The 18754-nt window shown below is 37.2% G+C and overlaps 1 protein-coding gene across 13 annotated transcripts in view; it reads left to right on the top strand.

The window, feature by feature from the left end:
- The window catches only part of KDM6A (lysine demethylase 6A), a 163648-nt gene that overhangs the window by 83917 nt on the left and 60977 nt on the right, over window positions 1-18754 (top strand). For all 13 annotated transcript variants that reach the window (XR_015222408.1, XM_086618527.1, XM_086618523.1 and 10 more), the window contains exons 6-7: window positions 5922-6042; window positions 16985-17039. Coding sequence is in view for 12 of the 13 variants with exons in the window: in XM_086618527.1 (XP_086474653.1) it covers window positions 5922-6042; window positions 16985-17039 (176 nt within the window). In the remaining variant the exon portion in view is untranslated. The remainder of the gene's footprint in view (window positions 1-5921; window positions 6043-16984; window positions 17040-18754) is intronic.

The raw sequence follows: 18754 nt of genomic DNA, 5'->3' as shown, positions 1-18754 counted from the left end.
GCACATTTGTATTGATGCTTCTTTCCCTCTTCTGTCAGAGTCCTTTCAGCTGGTCTGATGTTCGTAGATACCTTCATAAGGAGGGCAGAATTTAACCACACACTGTATAGATACTGCTTTGTCAAATATTTCTCAGGTTTCAAGTGCTGCGTCTATATATCTATTTCTTTAGGTATATAAAATGGGAATGCACATGTAGACTACACATACTAATTGTAATCATTAACAAAGTGTCAATTAACTTTCTCTTTTGTTGTCTTATCTTTCTTTGATTGTATATCAAACCACTTCTTGGATTGATGAAAACGCGTAATACCTGCTAGTGCTGGAAAAAACCTACTCTCAGCTGCTGTTGTAGAGAAATGTTTGAAGACTTTGCTTCTCAAAATATGTAACCATTCAACTGTTCTAGCCCTATGGACAGAGAAGTTGTACCTAAAGACTCTAAAAGTATTTCATGAAATTGCAGTGTCCTGACTGCTGTATGTGTACATTTTGTTTATGTTCAAACTGTGATTATGAGTTTCAAATAGAAATTCGTCCATTGTAGCCTCACATTGTTTTCATTAGTGAGGCTAGGAAATAATGTGAGGCTTAGAATAAGTGGTCAGAAATTTGAAAGAGGATAGAGAATAATAAGAAGAAAGTTTCACTCCAGCTGCATCAAGTATTTTTCCTGATATATTAAAATAATGTTATGTTCATTTATTTCGTAGGCTTATTCTGATTTTCATGTTTTTTGTTTGATATGTGCGAGTGTTAATTTCTTAATAGTTAAATTGATGCTATTTTATTATATTTTTTTGCCTAGTTCAAAGCTGATTTTATTCACAGCCTATTCAAGTAAAACCTTCCAATAAAAGTCTTACAAGAGTTCACTAAATGCTTAATATAATCTTCTATTAATTATGATTCAGCTGCTTTCTTCACTTTCATAGTGGTAGACATTGTTGTATAGATGAGTGGGTGGAAAGATAGCTGCAGTATTGATTTTGGAACTCTTGATTCGAAGTTGATAGATTTGTGTCTTTTTTTTTTTTTCTGGGTTACTGTAGCAGCACTATGTAAAATGTAAGCCCAGAGGTGGTTTTCATCCTCCGTTGTGTCTGTTTTCCAGTCTTGCTCTCCCATTTTGTTGAGTGTTAGATAACCTTTTCTGCCTGTTAGTAGAAATGCTCCCATTCTTGGAGAAAATTCTTATTTAATTTAGATATATTCTAGTAGGCTCAACCAAAGTTGTTTCTGACTAGGTGGCTGTCAGTATCTTCAGAGAACAAACGGAAAGTAGTTTCTTGCTGAATTTAGATGACGATCGTTTATTTCTGCAGTATGAGAGTTCCCAGCCCTTCATTCGATGATTTATCCTTTGGAGTAATCTATGTTTAGTCTGCTAAAGGATTAAAATGAAAAGCTCTGTCTGTGTGTGAAGGCCAGTTAATTAGTGATGGAGTCTAACAACTTCCTTGAGGAAGGCTGTGTGCCGTCATCTTTGAAGGAAGCTGTTAGCTTCTTAAGGCAAACCTTGCTTATATGTGACAGATCATCAAGCTATTATATCTGCTTATATCTTACATCTGCTCTTCTGGTTTTGGTCACTCCATAGAAGAGCTTTGAGGGAAAACATCTTGAGTAACTTGGATGCCTTGGATTGCCTAGACCCGTATCTTTTGGGATGTAGGCTTGGGCAGAGGACAGAAATGGGATTAGCGATGTTTCAGTGCAAGCAAAGATCAAGTGATTCTTGCTGTATCTGGAAGGCACAACTCAGGCGAAGAGATGGGCCAGGAAGGATTGCAGTTGGCAACATTGGGCCACATTTTCTCTCATTTCCCTTTACTACTGCAACATTTGCTCCTACTTTCCACTTCTCATGTCCACTTCCTTCTGTGTTGTACCATCTTGTACCAAGCCCTGATGCCATCTGTGTTGAGTGTTATTGACCACTTACATCTGAAATAGATGTCAGTGATGTTGCAGATGTTTTGCTATTGATGTAGTAAGGAACCAAGTCTGGAGTTCTGGGCATAGCACTAGGAAACAGGCAGCCTCAAAATAAAATTAGAGTTTTTACTGCAGTCGATGTTCTTGATGTGTCCTGCAATCTTGAGCGCATTGCTGTTTTGTTTAAATGTTTCCTATAGGCAAAATTAGATCAATATTAATTCAGCTATGGTGTAGAATTGCTTGTCTGTCTGTAAGAGTTAATAGGTAAACGTCTTTACAGAGTTTGAGTGTTTTATTTTATGAAAATTCTACTGACTGTTTAAAATCAGACTGAAGTTATCAAATTAGGCATGAGCACCTACGACTGGTATAAATTGTTGAGAATGCTGCCTTTCAGATCACTTTATTCGTGTAATTTTGATGATGCCCTTTTTTACAGAAGTAGTGGAAGTAATTTGTATTTGTTATTATTGGTGATGGTCATCCTGGAAAAACTACAAATTGTGTAATCAATATAGAATTAACACTACAGTTAAGTAAGATGCAGGCCAATATTTTTAATGGAGAAGATAAAATACCTGATTTTAGTGAGAAAAGCTGCATTGGGGATATATGGTGTATTGTTACAACATTTTCCCCTTAATTTACTGATGTAATTATGCTTCATTATAGGTTTAAATTTATATTACCTTTCAGAATTCTGTCTTGGTTTTTATTATGGCATCCAAGGATACAGAATTTAACATGCAAGACACTCACTCAGGAGTTTCCTAACATTTTGAGTGCATGTGGATTCACTCTTAAATGTAAATCCATCATGTATTAGAAACTGAAAGAAAACTTCCGAGTGGAGAGTGTTCCACCAAACCCTCTACCAGTGTGTCCATTGCATTGCCGAATCAATGCAAGGGATGGGAACAATCATTGCTCCCTGACTACGTCCCTTTGAATGATTCAAGCTTTCAAGGAAATAATGCTTTTAAAGCATCTCTGCCTTTCCTCCTGAAACCATCAGTTTGGGAGTGATCAAATACAACTGAAATGTACAGCTAGATGATTATTATTGTTGTTGTTGTTATTATTAGTAGTAGTAGTATTTAGCTGTTAGCATGGTAACTCAAACAGTGTGTAAAAGGGTACAGAGATGTTTGTTTTGAGTTGGTTTATTTGCTGTATTTTTCCAAGTGTCCATCAAAACACGTTGAAAAGAATGCTATTACTTCCTGCATAGATTGTGTCTAGTGGAACGAAGGTCTTGTCCTACAAATTTTCTTCCTTCGTAATACATTTTGGGCTTGTCTTCATTGGAAAATTGTGCATTGGGAAATTGTGTTGAGTTATAATGTTATCTCAAAGACTCATAATAACTACTAGTGTTGAACCTGACTCCACGAGCAGCTCAGACAAGGGTGAATGATGTTGCTGTGTCGTCTGCACACAGATAAACCTCACGCAAACCTCACGGGGGCTGTCTGAGACTAGCAGGTTCTTTGCTAAACGTGACACAGTCTCTTCATGTTGTCCATTGATTATAGTTTTACTGGTTTTTAAGTGCTGTGCTTCTCTGAAAGACTAAGATAGGCAATGTTCTTGTTCTTTTGAATGAATGACAGTATACATTCAAAAATGTCCTTAAAAGTTACCTGTTACACTTGTGGATTTGTTTAACTCTGCTCAGCTGTGGCAACGAATGATATTTCTGTTCAGTAAGCAAGAAACTGTAAAAATATTTCTGCCTCTTGCAGTTTCTCTTAAGCTTTTTTAGAAATTCACGTTTCAGTGATCTTTGTGACTGAGGATGACATAGGGGAAATATGAAAATACTATTTTCTGACGAAGCAAGCTAGCTAAAATGTGAAGAATGTGAAGTTCACAAACTAGATAAGAGCATGGTCGCAATCTCCCATGTGGTCTAGAACTGCAAAGTCTTTATTCCTGATCGTCTTCCCTTTGATATGGACCGTAGATGCTGGTTTTCTCCCTTTTTGGAACTTAGGATACTGCCTATGAACAAGGTGCAGATACTGGATTTTAAATACCAGTAGCTAACATACTGAGTACCATATTAGCGTTAAGACAAGAACTGCAAATATACAATAATAAAAATCTATGCTTTTGGCATAACAAAAGCATAGCTTAAAACGTGCCAATATTTAATGATCGGGCCGGTCTTTGGCCTTCCAGTTTGAGTGGTGATCTTGTAGATGATGATGATGAGCATACTGTTACGAGACATGGATCTTTGTTTCTTATAATTTCAATGTAGATACTGAGGTGTGTGATTTGTCACCGCCCATACTATTCCAGGAGTGTTTAGATGAGATGTGAGAGACTGCTTAGCCAGTGCAAGTTTGTCCCTTTTGTGTGCTTCACTTCCTCGTTTTCCTTGTGTAAGCAGAAAAGTAGGGTACAGGTGAGGAAAGCCTTTCTGAAAGTTTATAATAGAGGAAGCTTCAGTTCCAGAATAATTTTTTTTTATTGTTATTTTTAATATTTTTTTAAGCCCATGTGCTCTTAAGTTCTATTAAACAAGTCATAGTAATAACACTTTAGGTACAAACAGTTTTGTTGCATTGTCTAGAGGAAGTTCTGTGTCTTTGGTTTTCTTTGCCATCAAGAATGAGAAAGAGCCTGTAAGAATTTTGGAGCAGAAGTAGTGTTTTTGCTGATGGATTAAAAAACGATCATTTATGTGTTTTGTGAATAAAAAAGTATATGAAAAATATTTATTGAATTTCCCATTGCAACTGCTAACCTTTTGTCCTTATAAATAATACCGCACTTGGCAAGTAGGAATGAAATCAATTTGCCTAAACATTGCGTGGTATTTCCTGTCCAGTGTCCCTGTGCTGCTCCACAGTGGGTACAATTCTGCCCACAGTCTTGCCTGTCATTTGTCTGCTCAGTGTCATTCTCTGGGGTGCCCAGGACAGCAAACAAGACTGGGCTCCCTGACCTCGGTGCTCGAATCCTACCCTAAGTGAAACTGATTCTGAGCTCTGTCATGATACGAGCAGAAATGTGTTTGGAGGTTTTTAGTTTCAACCTGTCATTGGGTTTCAGGGGAACTAACACGATGAGTCTTAGCTTCGTTCTCAATTCTTCTGTGAATTTAAATCTGTTGCCTTTTAGTTGCATTTCAGCTGTCCTAATTTTATGCAGTTGGCCTGAGAGGCAAACCAGTCCAGTTTACAATCACATTTTTTTCTTCTCCAAGATACAGTTGTGACTTAGCATTTTTGGTGTTTTGTTTTTTTTTTTCTGGTACAGTGCCATCATGAACAGAGGCATGTGTAGAAAGGATGTAAAGCTAAAGCAATAGAATCAGAGCCATCTTCACCTATCATGGGAATATGAAAACAAGTTACAATGGGAGGAGGTGCAGGCTTTCGTATCTCTGTTTTTGTGGAGGTAGCTGAGTGACTGGAAAGTAATGGAGCAATAGGTATTAGCTGAGTCCCTAGACAGTGCAGGTCCTAAGAAAGGGAGGAAAATGTTGGCAGATGGAGCAGGTTGGTGCAGTCGGAAGAGATGTGCGTGATCTGTCCTTCTAGGCCTTCTGTTCTGCTGCTGCTTGCAGGGGTCTGCACGACCTGGAATCAAAAGCAACCTAGCAGTTGGTTGTGACTTGAATGATCACTGTATTGTTCTATAGTTGTGCTAATTTTGTTACTGATCCCTGAGTCATCCTTTCTGAAATAGCAGAAACTACTGTATATCGTGCAGCAAATTAGTTTCTCTAAATTAATAGAAAAGATTAGATACCCTGGTCTATTTGAGTATCTAGAGTACAAAATTACTCAGTCCTTGAAGAATCAAAAGCCATGCACCAAAAACATTGCATGTAACCCATTATTTTGATATGTTCTTCTGTAACAGTGCTTTCTGATCCACTTTCTACTAGTCATATAAATAACATTGATTATAAAGTAATACTTCAATAAAAAATAATTTTTTAATTTCTGCTTTTCTTTCAGGGCAATTAAAGCATTTCAGGAGGCGCTTTATGTTGATCCCAGCTTTTGTCGAGCCAAGGAAATTCATTTGCGACTTGGGCTTATGTTCAAAGTGAACACAGACTATGAGTCTAGTTTAAAGGTAGGTTTAAGTCCTTTCAAATTGAATTAACATTTGTTACACATTGTGTTACGTCTTAAAACTGCAAGGAGTACCTAAGCATATAGCAGTTAAATACTACCTGCTTTAGAAATAGAAGTGCATCAGTATGAAGTATCTTGGTCTCAAGACAGAATAAGGGTAGGATTTGAAGTGTGTTAGGTGCTAGAAATACTCAGAAAAGCCCAGCAGAACTATAGATGAGCACTGGTACGCCAGCAGATCAAAAATTTGGTATAGAGCTCTCGTTAAAGTAGTACATTTTGAGGGGAGGCTGAGAACGTACAGAAGGTTAGAGGGAAAAAAGATTAGAATTAGGACCTTGGATTTCTCAGTGTTCTTTCTCTCTCTCCCCGCCCCCCCCCCCCCCCCCCCCCCCCCCCCCGCTTCCCCCACTCCACTCCCGCTGCACTATTGTAAACTGGACGTTTGTAAAAATCATTAAAATAGAGAGCTTTTATGCAAAATAACATTCTCATACCATTTTTTTAAATATAATTTCTACTTTTCTAGCAGTTAATCATTCTTTTGTTTCCTGTTTTGAGAGTCAGCTTCTAAGGCAACGATTTCTGGCTAATCAGTTAGAAATTATTTGTGTTAATGCAGTACTTTGTTTCTTCTGTACTCCTTTAAATTTGTTTACTGCTTGCATTCTTTTTTGGTCTCTGATTGTAGTCTGTCATTTATCTTCCTGCATTCAACATGTTTGCCCATTTTTTTTCCTCTTTCCATTTTCTACTCTATCCCCATGTTCTTTCTTTCCTGATCTCTAAATATAAGTATCTGTGTCTTGGAAAAAGGAAGTGTTCTTCAACAAAGTTTCATTGCTTGGAAATACACCTTCAGGGCTGAGAATTCTGTAATTTCTAATTAAGTGTAATTTATAAACATGTTTCTACACATTAATCTCTCCTAAAACTACTTAGAATATTAACTGTTTTGTTTCCAAGCATCTTGTGGCTTCCTTTTCCTGGCAGATTGTTTTCCTGGAAGTTTTATTTGTGAGGTTATCAGAATTGTCGTCCAAGATTTGAAATAGTAGAGTGTTAATCTCAATTTTTCCTTTCAGTATTTGTAATGATGGGACGCACTTTTCCTATGGGAAGCACAGATTTATTATCTGTTGTTGTGATACATAGGGAATAAAAAGTGCTGAAGTAGTATATTTTTGGTTTTGTTTTTAAAGACAGTAGTGGAAAGAACTTGTGCATTTTAATTTTTAATAGAAGAAATTGATCAAGAAATAAATAAACTTTTCCTGCTGTGTCATGAAATATGTAATTCTATCACTGAATCAAGTATTTAAATAGATACTACGAAAATTCAATCTGAATAATTTATTGTGTTTGATCTTCACATTTTCACAAAATAAAAAGTTCACTTATCACAAGGATTTTGAGTATACCAAACTTTTACTTTTCAATACATCAACTGCGAATGGGAAAAACAGCAAAGACTTATTTTAAAAACAGAAATAAATTAATCTTTTGTAATGCAAAATGATCATGATTCTGTTGCTTTTATGTGCAGTGTAGTTAAGTCACTTAAGAAAACAAATGACAGCAGCAAAACCAGCTTACCCTGGAGCAGAGTGAAGATCTTAAAAAGGATGATGAAATGAACATGATGGGGGGGGTCGTTGCATGAAGGATAGTTTCACATTGTCCTCAAATCCATATAACTGCAGGTTGTTGCTAAAAGGTTGTCTGATTTTCCACCTAGCAATCCTGATTGCATTATGTGGCACCCTCTGCTGCATTGTGTTTATTGTTTTTATTTTTTTTTTTTTTTTTTTTTCTCATTTGCAGACTGAGGTGGTTTGGAAGTCTGAACCAGTTCAGTTTGAGATTACCCCGTTGCTAGATCCTGTGCAAGGTAGATGGCAGGAGTATGTGAGTGGGAAGGAGGGGGCAGTATTCCCTTCTTGTGCAAAACATAACACGAAACTCTACTCTGGAATTATCTACTGAAACACCTAAGGTAGAGTTTCTGGTTTGCTTCCTTTGCTATGGAGGTTACAATCCTTAGCAGAGAATAATGGTGAGGACCAAGAAAGAACAGACCCAGTGGGGCAAATCGCTCCGTCTTAAACAATTTCAGCTGTTCTCAGTTTAGCTCAGCCGTTGATTTAGTGTAGAGTCCTCAGACTGATCTACTTTGTTTGAAAACAAAGTGTTACTCATTGAAACATACCAGTTTATACATCAGAATATATCGATTGAGGAGTAGGCTAAGTGAAGAAGCAGGTCAGTAGCTTCTTTAAAAGCTAATCTGACTGATCCAGGAGTTGAAATTTAAAAAAACCTCTTAAGCCAGAACTCTTGAGTGACAAGAATATGAGAGGCAAGTCAGAAAATACTTCCTTAGTGAAGAGAACAAAATGAAGTGCTGGGGCAGTGGTTATGCTCAAGCATGGGGAGAACAAAATGAGGAAGAGATATGATGATAGAGTGTGACGGTGTTTTCACAGAATGTCTGTCTCGCTCTGTGAGACTGAATGTCTCGTCTCTTCACAAAAGAAAGATAAGTAACCCAAAATAATGAAAGACACAGTTGTGCCTTTTTTTTTTTTTTTTTTGGTTTTGTGGACCTTTTCAAAAGGATCCAGGTTTTTAAAGGATGGTTATGGAGTTTAGGATCCAGCCTGCTAGTGACTGGCCTTGAGCACAGACGCTTTCCCCAGGGCTCTGTCTAATGTAATTCGTAGCCCAGTTTGAGCTTCCTATTTAACATTGAGGGAGAAAGTGGAAGTAACTTTTCATCTGGTATTCGCTTGTGACTGTTCTGGATTTCACAGATTGTACCAACGTTACATTAATGTGCTTTGAAATATCATAATATTTTTGATGGTATTTAAACATTCATGTTAAGTCTGTAATTGCTAAGAATAAACCATTGCCAACAGATGAGTCATTGTCAGTAAGAGTCTTAAGGCAGAGGGGGAAGATGGAAGTCTGAAGGTCATACATTTCATGTTTTTTCACAGTTTTAGACCATTAACATAAATCATCTATATTTTATGTAAGCAATTTAAGCACAAAATTAATTTTTACTATTTTAAGATGTTGATGATCAAGATAATTACTGGAGTGCTGTTTAACAAGCATAAAAATCAACTCTCAATGTTTTTTTCAAAATCAATTACTGCTTTTGCGTGTTTTTAACATTGCTGCAGTTAAGACTTGCAAATTAGTATGAGAACCCTTGACTGCTCCGTTATCCCATTGCCATAAACTCTGGCAAGAACACCAGTGCTGTTGAAAATTGCTTGGCCTTCAGGTTTACATTAAAGAAAAAGAAAAGTGGCCCTTCTGGTTGAAAAGAAAACAGTCCTTGTGTAAGCTGACAGTTAGGGCTGTGTTACCTTCAGAGATGATGCATGGAAGCTGAAATTGCCCCTTTCATCAGAAAAGTACAATTAATTCCAAAATCAACTGTCAATGACTTGGGGAAGGAGGGCATATTTTATTATTGATTACTGTAGCAGCAGCATACAATTAAGGTTTACGTCACAGTCCTAACCTTTTCACACTTCACTACGTGTCCTGCTGCCCCCTTTCTGCTTGCCATTTCCTACAAACAACACTAGGAATACTGTGTTTGATGGTGTTAGCTGTGGTGGCACCATGATGATCTGAAAAGAGAATAAAGCAAGATCTCTAGGAATATAATATATCTTTTTATTGTTTTGGTAAATATAGTTGGAAAATATGTTTAAGCTTCTGACTATGTGCTACATTATTTCTGGCATGTCACTTGCTATCCTAGTGATTCTCCTATTTATTGAATATATTTTTTCAGTTTTAGTCTCCTTTTTTCATGCATGTGTGTAATCATCCTGTCTCGTGCATGCGTCTCAGTTCTTCTCTTCAGTACTTTTGAATCTTAACCAGTTCCTAGCAAATATGTCAGAAATAATGAAACATCAAAGAGAAGTTCCTAGAACGTTCCTGCACAACATGTTTCCCCAGAGCTGTTTTGAGCTCTGCAAGCTGTGAGGACAAGGTGATCTGGTTGGCTTGATCTGCAACGGAGGCACCAAATCACTGGTCACGGGTCTGGTCTGTTGGGACATGAAAAATTGCTATGAAGGGAACTGTCCCATCCACACAGGAGTTGCTATACGTTGGGCAACCCCATGCCTCTTGTCCAGCCATAAGCTGAATGCAGAGTTGCATAGAACATGAAGAGGGAGCTGTGTTGTGTGGGACCACTGACATGCATAAAAGGGAAGCTGAGGAAAAAAAAGAAAAATTACAGCTTTTTTATTATTTAGTTTAATAGTTGGGTTGCATTGGAAATGACAGGTACGCAAAACCAGTCTTCCATCTGGTGCTCATTCTGTTTGGCGGCATTGAAGTATCATCATGTGCTTTCGGTAGTGAGTTAGGGCTGCAATCCTGAAAGCCTTTTGAATGTAAAATTCAGTTCACTCCATTGTTTGCTGATAGACTACTTAAGGGGGAAAAAAAAAAATCTCAGTTTTTCATTTTTATTAGAATGATAACATTGAGGGAACAGTGGGTGGGTGGGAGATTTTCTGTGGGTTTGGTTTTCTGAGGGGCTGTCTGATTGGGGGGTTGGAAGTAGATGATCTTTGAGGTCCCTTCCAACCCAAACCATTTTATGATTCTGTGATTTTGTTTGAGGTTTTTTTGGTGGTGAATTGCTTTTTTTTTTTTTTTTTTGTAATGGGCAGTCTGTAGGAACTCTGGATGCAAGCACGTTATTTTATGGCAAACCAAGCTATGTTGTGCTTTGACAATTTTGCTTGTTTTTCAAGTGTTGCAGATGCATCTTGTACCCAGCAACAAAACCTTTAGAAGACTGAGAACTAAATTTCTCATGTTTTCCATTATCTGCCTTTTAGTAGAAGTACTGATTGTGCCTTTCACTTTTAGAAATTTTACTGACTTATTTATACACAAAACAGCTCTCCTAGTAGCTCGCTTCAGGCTTTTGCTTTGATCTTGCCCATAAATCATCAATTTAAATATAATTTTGATTTTTTAATTAATTTCGTAAAGATTCTCATTTGTTACCAATGTTAAGACATACTGCTTATATTAGGATAAGAAAAAGGCTGCAAAGGAATTTAAATTTATTGGGAAATATTCATGAATTACATGAATATGCATGAAATACCAAAAAAATAAATACTAATACACAGATGAACAGCTCAACGTACTTATTTATAGTCAGTCAGACACTTTTCCATCACTTATTCAAATAATTCTTCTGTCATATATATAATCTCTTTATGAAAGATATTTTTAGCTACTGCAGCTATTGTATGCTAACATGTAGCCGTTATAGACATATTGTTCATTTTTTAGGTTATTTTTTTGTAAGTATTATGTAAAAATGGATTTAGGAAAGTGAAAATTTGCCTTGAAAAAAGCTTCAAGTGCTATTTCACAACCTAGTTATCTTTAATATGTGCTTAATTAATAATTTTTAAGCTTAAACATATTAAATTGAAACCTTATGTATTCATTTTAATTATTAAAGAAAAATTAACTAGTCAACTAAATATATACAATTATGAGAAGTGTTAATTTCTTATGCCTAGTTATATGTCTGTAAATCTACCAGAAATTAATTGGTGACGTTTTAGGTAAAAACCAAACCAGAACAAAGGGCCTTAGTTATTGCAGGGTAGATATCCAGGATGTCAAGCATTTCACCTAAAAAGGATTTTGTGGAAAGCAAGATAAAATTAGTCAAAAGATTATTTTAATAAAAATATAAGTGGTTGGAAAACATAATTTGGGAATGACATTTCTAAGTCTTTGTAGTTTATGTATGTGTATGTTGGAGAGACATATACAAGAAGCAAAAACATGAACGTTTTTTAACACAGCATGGCACTTCAGTCAAACTGCAAGAGAGTTTTTACTGCAACTGGTTTTGACAGTGAATCACGGTATCACAAAGCCTGGCCTACAGAGTGGGGTTTTGTGGGGGTTTTTGTAGTTTTTTTTTTTTTTTAGTAGAATCATAGAATGGTGAGGGTTGGAAGGGGCCTTAAAGATCTACTTCCAACCCCTCTGCCATGGGCAGGGACACCTTCCACAACACCAGGTTGCTCAAAGCCTCATCCAACCTGGCCTTGAACACTTCCAGGAATGAGGCATCCACAGCTTCTCTGGGCAACCTGTTTACTGCCTCAGCACCCTCAGAGGGAAGAATTTCTTCCTCATATCTAATTGAAATCTACCCTCTTTCATTTTAAAGCCATTGCCCCTTGTCCTGTCAATATTTGTTCTCTTACTTAGTTTTTGAATCATTTTGGAGTTTTCCTGTAAAAGAAAACTGTAGGTGTATTTTAGAAATGTGATTACAAAGAGGAGTAAATGCTAAAATTGAATTAACATGCGGTGTGGCATATTCCGTCATTGGAGAGAGGGGAGAACAAACCACGAGAAGAGAAATAGTTGACCTGGAAGTTGAGCATTTAAGCTAATGAGTATTGGTGCTGGTACGCTTAATTCATTTGCGGGCCTTCTCCTTGTGGGAGGTGGATCTTAGTCCATTTTAATAGCTGTGACTGTAACTGAAAAGTTGGCCTTCAGGGCACGCAATAATAGCTAGCCATGGGTACTGACTAGGTAGCCACAGCTACCCAGCAAGGATTATCCTGTGCTTTCAGATCAACCTAGGAGGTGGAAGCAGTGCTGCAGGTCCTGAAACGACCCCAGCTCGGTGCAGTTCAGCTCCGCGGTGATGCTGGTGATGCAGCAGCGGGGGCAAGCTTCCAGTCAGCCCCTTTCCCTACGGCATTTTATTGCTGCTAGCTGTCCGTCAGGCTGTGCCGCAGGGACAGCTAAATCGTGGTGATGCACAAATAATGATAAACCGTGCAGGCAACGTATTAAGATAGCTTTGTGAAAAAAACACTCTGGTGAACTGTATAAGATGTTGGTCTTTCTGTTCAAAAAGAATTTACCAGATACAACTAGTCAAAACAAGGAATTCTTCTGAACATACTGCTGTTACTCAGTTTATGTCTATGTGTGACCTTTGTTTCTTCTGCCCTCAAGCAGCTTCCTTCTGCCTTGTCCATGTAGCAGTTCTCCTCAGTCTTGAGGGTTTTTGTTTCTTTAATTTGAACGTTGGGCAAAAGTAACCGAGTGTTTACGCTGCACAGACCTTCATCTTCCGCGATGAATTTGTTCCGAATTCGGAAGGCGCTGGGGAAGCGGGGCACAGAGCCGACGTAGCGGCACGTGTCGCACGTCCTCTCCTGACCCTCTCCCCTGGCCCCGGACGTGCCTGGCAAATGGAGGCTTGGCGCTCTGCCACGGCCCCTTACGCAAGGCTTGCTCTGTCCTACTTATCCGAACAAAGGCTGCTCTGAGGAGCATGGGCATCACACCTAGGTCACACAGGCAGAAAAAGCCATCTCCTGACAGAATTATTACTGAGTCATGATGGAGCTTTCCTTCATGGTAAGTCTGTGAGAATTGTCAGGTTTCAAACGATGGCTCGCCGGGCTTGCTGGATAAACGCAGAACTGAGAGCTATTGAACTTGGTAATGTCATCCTCGAGAGGAGGAGGGAGTAGAATCACTATTTTGAGGTCGCAGGCTTGGCTGTAAACAGAGAGAGTACTGAAAATCTTGCACTGAGAAGAAAACGGTTATTTTTGTGTCGGTCATTTATTGATTAAAGCAGCAACAAAAACCCGGGTACTTGCCCCTTAAATTGTACAGGACTAATTTGTTAGGAGAATCGGTGTTTAATTCTGGTAGTGAAAACACACTGAGTTACCTAAATCTGTGTCAGATTACTGTTATTTTACTACCAGACATAGTGCTTTCCTCAGTTGTGTTTATACGCAGTCCGCTGTCCTTCTGATCCTTGGAAAGGTTACTTTCGGAATTGTTGCCACAATCCGAGGCAAGTCAAGGACTCCAGAGGAGACAAAATAGGCTGTAGATAATTGTGCAATTACAGATGGCTACAAATCAAGGTATATTATGACTTGAGCTGCAGCTCTTGGAGAGAGCCTGTTACTTTTTAACATTCAGAACACTGCCTTCTAGGTAAATCCTCTTACTCGGGATTTGAATTTCTATAGACTGCTGTCTGCCTTGAGGTATTGTATGTCGTCTCTGAACTGCAGCGGCCTCTCCTGCATAATAACTATTTCACACAGCAGTAGCCAGCTTCAGTACTGCAATATTTGAGAGAGGTGCAGATGTTTGCTAGCCGCTTCTGTTTGGTGCAGAAATGGAAGTTGGGAATTATTACGATTTTTTTTTTTTTTTTTTTTTTTAAATTTTTGGTTCTGGTAATTGCGATTAGTGGATCTGCTTTTGGCTGATGAGTTTTATGTGTTAGAATGCATGCATGCTTTTTTTTGGTCTGATTTTGAATACGTAACAGGGAGCTATGTATTATTTATTTGGGTAGAGGTGTAGGTTTGCTTGTGTATGTGCATTTCAAAGGTTCTTGGTTTGAAAGGTTCTGGGTTTTTTGTGTGTTGCTGTGTGATAATTGTTTAGTGCAGATGGTTTATTTTCCTGTAGTTACGGGCTTTGGCTTATCCATTTCTTTACTGATTGTAGATTTGTGAACAGTGCAGGCAGAAATGTACTACTCTTACAAAATTTTCAGAATATCAATTTTGACATGTAAAAGTCAGCTAATGTAGCAGTAAGAATTTAGATTTTTTAGGAGGCATTGCTGAGAATATACCTGCCTTTTTTACTGTACAGCACTGATACTACTGGCATATTTAAATATTAAAATGGTTAGATTTTCTTATATGGTTTCCTGCTTTCTCTCAGTGAGTCTCACTGCGATAACCCTTCTGAAAAGCTGCTACAGAACAGTTTTCAACCGTTTCTCTTTAGATCTGCTTATTTTTTGTAATAGCATTGCTAGGTGAGAGCAAATCTGTTCCTTTCTGTTTTATCTTTTCATATTAATTGTTAGTGACAATGCAAGATGACACATCTGTGCAAAACAGATTTTGTACTGTTTCGATTGGTACAATCAATGTACAGGCCAAAGTATACAGGTCGTTCCTTTTTTTTTTTCTTATTTTGTCTGGCAAAATGCAATATAAAGTAGAGCATTTTATTTTTATTTAGTCTTTTTTTTTTTTAAGTTGCCTGCTTAGTAGAATCACTATGGTAACCGACTAAAGGATGTCTCTGAGGCACACAACCTGCATTGCAATGTAAGTGAGGGGAGATTTTAAGTTCTCTGACTGCTGAACACTAGGAAAAGGAACAGGCAAGGCAGAGAAATAAGCTAATATTTAATATTTATAAACTATTATTTAATGCTTGCTCTAAGGCTTAGAAGTTACTGTACAAGTAATGTATATGTGAATTCATTGTTTTCCATGCTGTCTTCTAGGAGTGATATTGCTAAAAGGTTCATTAAAAATCAAAAATTTGTGTTATCATTTGACTTGAGCGTTTTGTTGTTGTTTTTTTTTTTTAAAAAAAAGCTGTTATGTATTACAAATTATGTTGATAGAAGTAAGTGAGGAGGTAAGCTGTGTCACTGCCTCGCAGAGCTCATGAGAGTGTCAGCATTCTTTTATGCTTTGCTATGGATAATATGTTAATTTTCTAGTAATTTTGCTGTTTAAAATGTTTATTTAGAAATTTAGTGATCTGTTAAACTTTTCTTATAAATCATTGATATGTATGTTATATAGACATGCTATACATGAGGTATTATTAGGACCATGAGGAAAGTTATGTAGTATCTAGTAGCTCTGAATCTGACTATACCAAAAGTGAGTTGCGTATAAATCCATTGATAAGGATTTTTTTTTTTTCCTTCCTAGCTGCACTAATAAGCTCCTGATGTCACCTAGTTTGGCATCCTGAACAGCCAGAGCTAAATTACTGTTTTTGTGCTAACAAAATAAAATATACTGAAGCATCAGTAATGTTTTGTGTACTAGAAGCCACCTGAAACTGTTTCGCAGATAACTGTGTTTATTAACAGTAATATTTTATTTTGCTGTTAGATTCCTATATTCCTAGGCCTTATTCCCTATAGAATTAATGTGTTAATCCAAATTCCACACTGTGTAAGAATTTTCTGTAAAGTTTATGGAAAAATTCAGAGACACTTGAGTTTGTATGCCTGATCCATTCATATTAACGCACTTGGTTATTTTTCAAACTGCAAATAGTGATCGCTGAATTAGCGTGACACTTGTAAAATGATTACTCACATCCAGAGTTTCTGGCAGACAGACTTCATTGCTCTGCTTGTGTGACCTTCTTTCTAGAAGAGTGAAGTGCTTGGCTTAGAACTTCCAAATGTGAAGATGTTTTAAAAGATATTTTTCATATCTCTTGAGGAAAAGTGATAAAAATAAACAAGCTTTAATGTTTTAACTGAAGTTACCTTAACACCTGGAGGAGAGGATGTAAGAACTTATGAACTCTTTATGAATTCATGTTTTAATGTAAAGGGATTCATTTTAAGTGCTTTTTGACAAGAGATCAATTTTTAAAAATACTTCAAATCATTCAATTTGAAGGAAGAGTGTTCGTTTTTTTCTAGATAGACAAATTGAGAGCTTTGATGTTTATCTCCATGAGGCTATGAGCTAGCATGGCTACGTTCCCAGTTGTGTATTCTGAGGAAACTTGTATCTTCCAATTTTGACTATCTGTTTGATGCAGTCATTCTTCCAGGTGCTATCTCAATTGTTTTGTGAAGATGTCTGTTGCCATCTTACATTATAGAAGCATTGCAACGTTGCATTAAAAAAAAATTTACTTTCCTCTGGTAAATAGTTGAACAGAAAAGTAAAATTGTTTCCTTTAAGACACGTGGTAAAATGCCATATTCATTTTCAAGTACAAAATTGATTTATTCTTATTAATTTGCCAAAGTGCTAGTATTACTTTGTTTCAAAAACAAATCATTCTCTTTTTTTCAGCATTTTCAATTAGCTTTGATTGACTGCAATCCCTGCACTTTGTCTAACGCTGAAAGTAAGTAACCTATAAGTATTTCTATTTATTTTGTTGCAGATTTTTTTTTCAGGTCTTATGCTCACAACTGTATCAATTTTTAATGAACCCATCCTTCAGAATGAAAAGAATCAGTACTCAAAGAGGGAGACTATAAAACCTGTCTCCATCTGTCAGTGGAGACATATTCCAGTGGAATTGTGGATTGTTTTAGTTAAATGGAGTAAGTAAAAATTGAGACTTAGCTTATTAATTGCTCTGAAGACTTGAGTTCTGGAGGAAACGTACTATTTGACTGTTCATTTCTTTATTTATGAGCATAGTGCTTGTGCCATGGCACATGCTTAATAGTAATTATTTAAAACTTTGTGGCATCTTAATAACCTGTCATTTTTCAGTGATCACTTCAATGACATTTAAATTTATAGAGCTGAAATTTAGCATCACTGTATGCTGTTGAAGTAAGAAATAAAAATGTAATTTGATTGTTTTATTAGGTGCCAACTATATATTCATCTGTACTTGAACATGTTTATCTTTTAGTAGAGCATGATCTGTCATGTGCAGTATATACTGTAGGCTATTACAGACCATCCTGCAGGTATTTATCCATAGTTGGTGGAATTGTATGTAAGAATAAGTGTATGTCCCTGCATGTTTTAGAGTCTGTAAGAATTAAAAAGCAGACAGTTATGAAGGAAACCCTCCGTTTTTAAGGTACCTTCGTGCTGCTCTTCGTGTTGAGGTTAAGTTACCTCCTAAGTCTAACTCCAGAAGCATTGGATAAAATACTTTATAAAAGCTTTTTTTTTTCTTTAATTCAGAGCTAGATGGAATTGTGACTATTCTGTCAGCAAGGATAATGAAAGGAGGTTTGTGTACCTGAGTGAAACTGCTGGCTGTATCAGTATCAAGGAGCCAGCCGTGCTACAAGGTCTTCTCCAAAGCTGTGTCATTTATCAGAAACAGGCACAGATAACTTTGTAAAATTATTTGCAGAATTCTTCTTGAGTCAATAGGCTTTTATTGTTTTCTATCAGATGTATGATTCTTCATTATATTTCATGTTAGTTCATACTATTTCTCACTAACTTTAGCGTTTTTCACTATATCTCTGAATTTTTGTAAGGTCTTTGTAACGTCTTCCCCACAGTCCCTTCTGCCCCCAGATTTGTGTAGAGGTCTGGCCCCATGTAAGGTCTTCATTGCCCTGTGGCCTTGGGCACGGTACCTGACAGACCCAAAGGAAGAGAGGGAAGAGGAATGACAGATACTTTGTCAGGTCCTCCTGTGCTCCTTAGCGGAAGGAGAACCATGCGCTCTGACCCTGGGATGTCAGGTACCGTCACATCAATGCTTGAGGTTGCCTTAATCCTACCCCTTGCCTTTCTAAGGACTGAGTGAGTAACAGCGTTACACTGTCTTCCTAGCAGGAATGTTTGAGTTCTAAGCCTGTCTTCTTTCTAGTTAGGCAGTCACTAATGTGTCACCTTTCATTTCTTTCCCCTGCAAGACATGGCTTCCTTTTGTAGCTTCACACTGAAGGGGTTTTGCTATGAAGGGGAAAAAATAAAGGAGAGATTTTTTTAGATAATGAAGTCCCAAAACAAAAGCAGAGCTTTTTCTTTCATCAGTGCAGTGTGAAGTTTGACAATGAGATGAACATGAGTATGCTATGTGCCTGTTAGCAAGGAACACAAAAAGTTCATTAAAATTTTAGATGGTGCATTTCATTA

The sequence above is a fragment of the Tauraco erythrolophus genome, chromosome 1, assembly GCF_009769465.1.
Source record: "Tauraco erythrolophus isolate bTauEry1 chromosome 1, bTauEry1.pri, whole genome shotgun sequence".
Taxonomy (NCBI): domain Eukaryota; kingdom Metazoa; phylum Chordata; class Aves; order Musophagiformes; family Musophagidae; genus Tauraco; species Tauraco erythrolophus.
The sequence above is the reverse complement of the archived record's forward strand: the minus strand, read 5'-3'. Positions and strand labels throughout refer to the sequence as shown.